The sequence below is a fragment of the Asparagus officinalis genome, chromosome 1 (genome assembly GCF_001876935.1).
Source record: "Asparagus officinalis chromosome 1, Aspof.V1, whole genome shotgun sequence".
Lineage (NCBI taxonomy): Eukaryota > Viridiplantae > Streptophyta > Magnoliopsida > Asparagales > Asparagaceae > Asparagus > Asparagus officinalis.
Window position 1 is genome coordinate 131,323,367 of NC_033794.1, and position 10,000 is coordinate 131,333,366.

The 10,000-nt window shown below is 37.9% G+C and overlaps 1 protein-coding gene across 1 annotated transcript in view; it reads left to right on the top strand.

The window, feature by feature from the left end:
* The window catches only part of LOC109824337 (E3 ubiquitin-protein ligase UPL1-like), a 23,369-nt gene extending 13,774 nt beyond the window's left edge, over window positions 1-9,595 (top strand). Inside the window, 14 exon segments of the mRNA XM_020390946.1 lie at window positions 1-1,459; window positions 1,536-1,850; window positions 3,182-3,380; window positions 3,466-3,746; window positions 3,833-4,125; window positions 5,024-6,131; window positions 6,228-6,374; window positions 6,450-6,530; window positions 6,710-6,935; window positions 7,015-7,159; window positions 7,750-7,757; window positions 8,157-8,250; window positions 8,372-8,520; window positions 9,204-9,595. The exon segment at window positions 1-1,459 is cut by the window's left edge and continues 13 nt beyond it. Of these exon segments, the coding sequence (XP_020246535.1) occupies window positions 1-1,459; window positions 1,536-1,850; window positions 3,182-3,380; window positions 3,466-3,746; window positions 3,833-4,125; window positions 5,024-6,131; window positions 6,228-6,374; window positions 6,450-6,530; window positions 6,710-6,935; window positions 7,015-7,159; window positions 7,750-7,757; window positions 8,157-8,250; window positions 8,372-8,474 (4,459 nt within the window). The 3' untranslated portion in view covers window positions 8,475-8,520; window positions 9,204-9,595.

Genomic DNA, 10,000 nt, shown 5'->3' on the forward strand with positions numbered 1-10,000 from the left:
GTTCCACATTCACCGGCCACTCGGTGTAGAACGCCGCCGTCAAAGTGCTAGTAGAACTTCCGACAGATCAGGTCTTGATGTCAGTGCCTTCCAGCACCCACTTCTTCTGAGACCATCACAGTCAGGAGACCCAGTTTCTTCAACATGGTCAGGCATTGGAAACTCATCTCGAGATTTAGAAGCTTCACCATTAGGAGGTCTTGATTTAGGATATTTCTACATGTTTGATGGCAGCCATTCATCTCATCACGGTGGAGCAACTCTACTTGGGGATCGCTTTGTCAGTGCAGCTCCGTCAACTTTGATCGATTTCTCACTGGGACCGGATCAAAATAGGGGAGGAAGACGGAGACAAGGTGATAGTCGATGGACTGATGACGGTCAGCCTCAAGCAGGAAGTCATGCTGCTACTATTGCCCAGGCAGTAGAAGAACAATTTTTATCTCAGTTGCGTGGAGCAGTTTTTGCTAATGACCCTCCAGCACATATACAAAATGAGCCCACAGGAGGACAAGATAACCAACATCCAGTAATGTTGAATGCTAATAGTCACTCACCGGCTAGGGTGGATAATCTTTCTAGTGGCCCTGATGAATATCAGGAACTGGAAATAGGAACTAGTCCGAGTAATCATATTGGGACTGTAGCTGTTGAAGGTAGTACGCATCTTCCGGACCTATCTCATGGAATAATTGATGCACAATCTGTCGTTGATGTAGAGGAGAATCGAGGAGCACCAGAAGTAAGACAAAGATTTCCCGAGGATCTGAATGCTGAAGATAATGGCAATGAGACTGTGACCAGTGGGGAACTAGTTGGCCCTACCAGCATACCTGTAGATGCTCTTTCCAGGAGAGTGCAAGATGAGTCTGAAGCACTTGCAGGTGCTCAGAGTGCACAGATGTACAGTGAGCCAGTGGGCATGGAAAGCCATTCCAGTAGTCATGCCTTCATTGATTCAGGTTCAGCAATGCCAGACTCAAGTGATGCCCATGCTAGCTCAACACATGCAAGTGCTGACTTTGACATGAACAATACAGATGCTGTTGCAAATCATCTCGAGAATTCTGTGCCTGTACCTGTTACTGGAGAAGAATTGTCAGCCGTACAAAATACAGCAGTTCCTCAAGAATCTGATCAGGGAAATGTGGTCAATATCAACAATGAGGCTTCTAGCACTAATGTAATTGATCCAACTTTTCTGGAAGCACTGCCAGAGGATCTCCGTGCGGAAGTCTTGGCTTCTCAGCAAGCTCAACCTGCTCAAACTTCTGCATATGCTCCACCACCAGCAGAGGAGATAGATCCTGAATTCTTGGCTGCACTTCCTCCAGATATCCAGGCTGAAGTTTTGGCTCAACAACGAGCACAAAGAATCATACAACAAACTGAGGGCCAGCCGGTTGACATGGATAATGCTTCAATTATAGCAACTTTCCCTCCCGAATTGAGGGAAGAGGTAAGCCTCTTATTTGCATTTTCTAATATATACTCTTTTATCATTGTAAATTTGGCTCTATACTTTGGCTTTCCAGGTACTCCTTACCTCATCTGATGCAGTTCTGTCAGCATTACCTTCATCTTTACTTGCTGAAGCTCAAATGCTAAGGGACAGAGCAGTTAGCCATTATCATGCTCGCAGCAGCCTCTTTGGAGGAAGCCACAGACTTGGCAGCAGGAGGTTGGCAGCTGATAGACAGGCAGTGATGGATAGAGGGGTTGGAGTTGCAGTAGGCCATAGATCACTTTCTGGAATTCCAAACAGCTTGAAGGGTAAAGAAATTGAAGGTCCTCCCCTTCTGGATGAAGTTGGTTTACAGGCTGTTATTCGTCCTGTAAGATTAGCGCAGGTAAACCAATTTTTTAGTAGGATAATTTGTGGGATAAAATTTTATGGTATTAGTCAATTAGAACTAGATCTCAGATAAAATTTTGAAGTGTTAGTCATTAAAACTGTAACAAAATTAGAACTGGGGTATTGGTAAACATTATCCCACTTCTTTCATTTCTCTATTCAAAAATGAGAGTTCTAGTTCTCAAATTATCCCAAGTTTTAGCCGAGTTTTAGCCTAGAACTACTTGGTAAGAACACTAGAACTCTTCTATTTATTTTCTTATTTTTATTTTTTATATTTCTTTTGTTTTCGCCATCCTCTCTTCCTCCTAAGGTCATTGCCACCATCATTCAGACTACATCATCAGATCAGGCTGCCTCTCCTCTTACTCCACTTTTTAGATGCGATTTTTCGTTTTTTTACCGAATATTTGATTTCTATAGTTACTTTAAAGTAAAAAAAGTCATAGATCTATAATTTATTAAAAAATAATTGAAATTAGTGGGGAAAGAAGATTGGGAAGTAAAAAAAGGAAGGAAATAGAACAAAGTCTTTAATTTTTTATAGACTTGTACTATAATAGTTCATAAAAATAAAAACATTACGAATTATTATCATAATAATTATTTAACAATATATTGTATTCTAACCAAAAGTTATTCAGTCGTAACTAACGTTATGTTAAACAATTATTAATTTTTAATTTAAAAATATAAAATAGTAGTTATATCATCAAAAACATAAATTATACACTTCTTTGATTGTCACAAATTATCCCACATCATTTTATCAAAATATCTCACTTCGAAAAATTGTTTCCAATATCCTACTTTTATAAAATTGTCTCACTTCAACAATTATCTCAATTCTTGTGAAAGTGTTCCAATTGACTAGCACCCCCTAGATGTGCTTTTATGGGCCTGAGGAAATTGTCACGATTGTGGAGTAATTGTGCATTTTATATTTATTATTTGCTTATGCATTATCTTGTTTATTGTAAATTGTAAATTATTCTTCACAGTTGGAGTTGAACCCTGGTATTGAAGTCTTCAGTACTCTTGTTCAAGAGAATGTTGAACCCTAACCCATAATCTAATCTAATCTCTTCTGTGAAAGTTTCCTTAGAATGTTGTTTTGTTTTCCTATCAGCCTATCAGTTGTAGTGCACTTGTGGAGACATCACATTTTAGGAAATTGTTATGCCTACTAACTGCCATAGCTTCTGTCTTGCATCCTAGCCTAATTGTGTTCTACATGTTGAGGTTCAATGTCAACGTTTTTTTTATTCTTGTTAGTTAGAGTCATCATAATTATCTTTGGTTAGTTACTTATGTATTTATTTGCAGCCGCTTGGGAAAGGCCTTCTTCAAAGACTTCTACTGAACTTGTGTGCGCATAGCGTCCAACGGGCAAATCTAATTGGCCATCTAGTAGATATGATCAGGCCTGAAGCTGATGGGTCTGGTGGATCAGTAGTCACAACTCCACAGAGAGTTTATGGATGTCAGTGGAACATTGTCTACGGCCGAGCGCGGTCCTCCGATGGTAATATAGTTCTTGTAATTACCAGATATGTTACCTTCTTTGTGATATAATGTTTTAATCTGATTTTGTGTTGTTATTACATAAGGTCTTCCACCTCTTGTCTCACGCCGTGTTCTTGAAATACTGACATATCTGGCAACCAACCATTCTTCTGTTGCGAGCATCCTTTTCTGTTTTGATCTTTCATTGGCATCTGCACCTTCAACAACTAATCATGTGGACTCCAAGAAAGAAAGAGGAAAAGAAAAATTATGTGCAAAAGACTTGTTAGTGGAATCCTTTTCAAAGTTTGACATACCTCTAATATTATTCCTGAGACTCTTGAGCAGACCTCTGTTTTTGCGCAGCTGTGCACATCTTGAACAGGTAGTCACAAGCTTATCTGGCATTACTATGAAAATAACCAGTTATTTTTCTTCTTCACATGTGCTTTTATTTGCATTAATATGTAGGTCATGGGTCTTCTACAAGTTGTGGTCAACAATGCTGTCGCGAGAATTGATTCTCTGCCTCCATCTGAGCCAGCTAAAGGTGTTTCTGAGATGCACGAAGCAGCTGAATTCCCATCTGATAGCCAGAAAGATTCTTCAATTTTGAATAAGGAATCCAATCAGGAGATGGATCAGATTCCAAGTGCTGAGGTCTCATCTTCAAAAGGCAATACGTCAGTTACAACATATGATATTTTTCTACAGCTTCCCAAGCCTGAGTTGCGCAACCTTTGCACCATTCTTGCCCATGAAGGGTATGTGCTAAAGAAAGTTTATTTTTATTAGTCTTGGCATTGCATATATCTTTCTAAAGACCCAAATATTAGGCGTTTTGATCATTTGATAAGGTTTGTTGCTGATGATTCAACAACGAACAAATCCTTGTGTCACATATGTTCTGATGTATAAAACACCACGAAGACATTAAGGGAAGGTCCTATCTGGATCTTCTGCTGTTTAGAACCCTTTTTCAGTATGTGTGGATCCTTCTCCATATAGTTCTTTCCAGATAGGATTGCATCATCTATTACTCAACCTTTTTCTGTTTTGAAAAACCTTATGTTTGTCACTATGATCCTTTCCAGTTGAGGTTGCATTCTGTGTCAATCCTTGCTTTTCTGCAGAATTCTCATTTCAAAATTTTATCCCCTCCCATGTGTATGTGTGTTCTCAAAAGACAAAGAAGAAGATTTGCTCTTTCTTTTGTGGATTCATGTATTTTTCATGTTCTTAAACTCTTGTTGTTTATGCTGTTGACCATAACATTCTCTTCTTTTGACTCCTGTGATCAGTAGAATGGGCGGATGTCACTGTATTCAAAAATGCAAATGAGAGTTCACACTACAATGCACCAAAAATTAAACATGTGTATACGGCTAGTGCTTGTTTATGTTTATGGTAGAAACTTAAAAGCAAAAGCAAAAGCAAAAATAATTAGCGGGGTCTAATATGTTATAATTTTCCCTCGACGAGAGTGAAATGTACTTCGTCATGTTAATTCCCTGATTTTAACATTATTAGTACAACTTTTGGTTTATTATTCCCGTAATTGTTGTTATTTGTTGAGGATGATTTTTTTCTCATGATTGAAGAGTATTATTCTGCTGTTTTTGTTTCAAAACACGAACTAACTAGATTTGTAAACTTGAACAGACTTTCAGATAAAGTATATTCCCTCGCTGCTGATGTGATGAAGAAACTGGCCTTTGTTGCTATGCCTCATAGGAAATTTTTTGCCTCTGAGCTGGCAGGTTTGGCACACAACTTGAGTGTGTCAGCTGTGCATGAGCTCATGACCCTGAGGAGTACACAAATGTTGGGATTGAGCTCGGCTTCTATGGCTGGAGCTGCAATCTTGCGTGTACTACAAGCCCTAAGTGCACTCACTTTGGTTGATGGGAACAAGGTTGAAGAGGCTGAAGATGAAAGTGAGGAGAAATCCGTATTGCTGAACCTAAATGTAGCACTGGACCCTTTATGGCAAGAATTAAGTAACTGCATATCATCAACTGAGGCAAAGCTGGGGCAGGTGTCTACTTTCTCTTCTCCGGCGTCAACGTCTGATGCTGAAGACCTTGTTGGTGGTGTTTCTTCTCTGTCTCCTCCCCTTCCACCCGGCACTCAGCGGCTTTTGGCATTTATAGAAGCCTTCTTTGTCCTCTGTGAGAAGTTACAAATGAACCAGACTAATGCGTCGTCGGACAGCAATACAACTGCAAGAGAAGTCAAGGAATGTTCTGGACCCTCATCCTCTTCACCTCTCAGATGTGCTGGTAGTGGAAGCCTAACATTTACAAGACTTGCTGAGAAGCACCGTCGCCTTCTTAATATTTTCATAAGGCAGAACCCAAGCTTACTGGAAAAATCACTTACGATGATGTTGAAAGTACCAAGGTTGATCGATTTTGATAACAAGAGAGCATATTTCCGTTCAAGGATCAGGCAACTGCATGAGCAGCACCATTCTGCTCCACTAAGAATAAGCATACGTCGAGCTTATGTTTTGGAGGATTCCTATAATCAGTTGCGGCTACGTCCCACTCAAGACCTTAAGGGAAGACTGACGGTGCAGTTTCAAGGGGAGGAAGGGATTGATGCTGGTGGGTTAACAAGGGAATGGTACCAACTATTATCAAGGGTCATTTTTGACAAAGGAGCCCTGCTATTCACAAATGTTGGAAATGCTGCAACCTTCCAGCCTAACCCTAATTCTGTTTATCAGACCGAGCATCTTTCATATTTCAAATTTGTGGGCCGTGTGGTAACGTTCTCTACCTATTGTACCATATTCAAACTTCTTTTGGATTTTCATCTAAAGACTTGTTTCTTATTTCACATTTAACAATAATTCATGCAGGTCGCTAAAGCACTTTTTGATGGGCAACTTTTGGATGTTTACTTCACTCGTTCCTTCTACAAGCACATCCTTGGTGTCAAAGTGACTTATCATGATATTGAAGCTGTTGATCCTGATTACTACAAGAACTTGAAGTGGATGCTTGAGGTAGGGTCTTAGACTTGTAAATGTGCCTATGGTTTTTATCTAAGAATCAAACTAACCTTTTCTCTGGTTAATCAGAATGATGTGAGCGACATTCCAGATTTGACATTTAGCATGGATGCTGATGAGGAGAAACACATTCTTTATGAGAAAACTGAGGTAAAAGTTCTGTTGGATTTTCATATCTGGAAGTGCAAAAAATTTGATAGAATTTCTTCAGTTATTGATGATTTATTTCCTTCAGTTATAGAGAGATTCTGAATCACATCATCTTTTTACATTGTAAAATATTGCTGCGTTACATGCTTATTTTGATTCTGGCATTTCTTTTTGTGAAGGTCACTGACTATGAGCTTAAACCTGGAGGAAGGAATATCAGGGTAACTGAAGAAACAAAGCACGAGTATGTAGACCTTGTTGCTGAACATATATTAACAACAGCTATCCGTCCTCAAATCAATTCCTTCCTTGAAGGCTTTAATGAATTAGTCCCAAGGGATCTCATTTCGATTTTTAATGACAAGGAGCTTGAGCTTCTTATAAGTGGTCTTCCTGAAATTGACTGTAAGCGTGCTAGTATGGTTCTTAGTATTCTGTATCTGCAACCTGTATTTAGTCTCTTGATATTTATTTGTTACTGCAGTTGATGATCTAAAATCCAATGCGGAGTACACTGGCTATACAGCAGCATCTCCCGTCATCCACTGGTTCTGGGAGGTAGTCAAAGCATTTAACAAGGAGGACATGGCAAGATTCTTACAGTTTGTAACTGGAACATCAAAGGTAACTAGGATGTGCGAGTTAAAATGCGTCCCCTTAGTTATTTAGGATATGTTTATTTACTACATTGAAATCCTATTTTTGGTTTAGGCTTTTGGATCTATATGTTGAAAATTTCAAAACACTTGAAGAGGCATATTACATTTTTAGGGAGGTAATAACTCTGTCAGAACCATATATAAATAATATCAGCAACCAAATGATAAGCTCATTTGATAAAGAATATTGGCAACCAAATGATAAGCACATATGATAAAACAATATTGGCATCGTGAGTTGAACATTTGAAGCATTTTCTTCCTCGGATAATATATGTGTTCCATTAATTTACTGGAGATACAGCTTTGAGGGTGATTAGAGCCAAATGACACGACATATCATAAAGTAAATTGGCATCATGAGTTGAAGCAGTATTCCCTCATTGGAACGATAATATACTTGTTTCATCAATTTACTGTTATCTGAAATTAGAAATGAGAAATCCATCTGTGGAAGAGGGGTTATTATTACATTACTCTAATGAGTAATCTTTCAGTTATATTTGCTGATTCCCTGTATGAATTTAACAAAGCTTCTTTGTTCAGTTTCTGAAATATGGCTTAGAGGCATCTATGCATTTCAGAATATAGGTTTAATGATGGTATGTTCGTCATTTAACATAGACTTGAAAGGGTCCATCTTCTTGTGCCTTGAATTTATTTGTTTACTCAAGTAGAATATCTCAGAATGAGTTTGCTCCCAACTAAGTATTTAAATGCAATGCAAACATCATTAAAGGCTAATTTATTCATTCCATCAAAAATGTAATTGACTTTTGGCACTTCATTCTGAAGAAAATTAATGGACTAATGGCTGCGTCTTCACTTTAAAGTGTTGTTATCACGGGATCATGCTTGTATATTTTATATATACCACTTCACTAGCTATGAGATATTGATAATTCTTTTAATATGATTTCTCTTACTTGTTTCTTTTCCTAAATATGGACTTGTAATTCTATAGCTNGATTTAAAGCATTGCAGGGCATATCTGGTCCTCAGCGGTTTCAGATACACAAGGCATATGGCGCTCCTGAGAGGCTCCCATCTGCTCATACCTGGTTAGATTTTTTTTTTTAATTTTAAATGGAATTGTTTTAAGTTTGCAAGATCTTGTGTATGATTAATGAATTTGTATTCAGAAGGTTTAACGTTACTTATGATGGTTTTTTGAAACTGCAGCTTCAACCAGCTAGACCTGCCTGAGTACTCCTCGAAGGAACAATTACAAGAAAGATTGTTGCTCGCAATCCATGAAGCAAGCGAAGGTTTTGGCTTCGGTTGAAACTGCTCTTTTGGGGAGTTGGATATTTTTCTTTTGCCATGTACAGGTTAGAGGACAGTATCTCCTTTACCCTAGTTTGTGACTTCTCATTTCCTTTTGCTGCTCTTAGTTTTGTGTAGTACTGGTGAATTGCGTATACACCCCCTGTACTATGGGTTGTAGCCATTTATACCTTCTGAAGTATTTGATTAGCATTTAGATTTCTTGAATCTCAGATGAGATGATGTTATTTTCCATTAGATTGAGATATCACATGCGAATCGCGCGATGATGAATTGTTATTTTATCCACGGTTAGCTTAAAAAGAAAAAGTATTACCCTTTAAATTGGGGGTCAAAATGTAGTTTACTTCCAAGTGATATCTCAAACTGATGGAGAAATAAAGCCATCTCTGGTTCAGTGCGTAAGTGCAAATAAAATAGCTTAGGATGGCTGAACTCATAATACAAAAGAGTGTATCTGAAATTCCACCCTTATTATACATGTTAGAATATAAAAATATAAACCTGTGATCCTCACCACAATTTCGAAGTTTTGATGTGATGGCTAGAATGACTTAATTTAATAATAATGATAATCTAAAAATAATCTAATCTAAAATGGATCCATTTCATCTACATTCAACCTTTTTAAGTTAGAGGATTGGAAATTTTGATGTCATTGAAAGAAATTGAATATAATCTCTGTCGCAACATGTCCCTTAGTACTCTTACATAATGACTGATGCAGATGACCGACGCAGCTGGATGAGGCTGATAACAGCATATATTCAGTTGAGGGGTGATTTGTTTCGCAAAGACGCATCAAATTTATATGATTGCTTCTTGCAACTTTGAAGGAATGAGTATCAATGTCCACAAGCAAATTTTGCTGATGGCAACAACACTGGCTCGGAGTTTTCATTTATTCTTTATTGGCATTTTTTTGAAATGCCGACCGAGAGATGCATGTATATAAGAGAGAGAGTGCACTTTCTCCCCCCATATATGTATAGAGACAGGTTAACATGACCCTCATATTTTAGAGGGTGTTTAATATTTCAATAGAATAAATTATGGGGTCATTTGATTTTTATTTATTAATCGTCTTATAATAGAGTCTCTGCAAGACATTTGGAGTTTCATGTTTATGTACATTCTTATTTTGGCAAGTTACTACCTTAGTTGAGTTCTGGTATTATCACTGCTTTCGTCCCGTGTGAGAAGCAGTGAAGTTTGAATTGGCATGTAATCGATGAATTAATGTGGATTGGTTATATAATAACCAGAGATTGTAAAGCATGAATGCGGTCTTGATATAAGTTGTAGGTAGGTCTACCGTCATCTATATTGTAATTCCCATTTGCTATATATACTGTCTGTACACCTATGCTACGCTGGCACTTCTAATATTGAGCCGTACCTATAAGGCTATACTCGACGTACCGTATCGGGACGCTCATTGAATATATACACGTATATATTTATATGGACTTGTACTTAATTGTGCAATATATGTTCAATTTAAAATATTTGACGTACATTTTT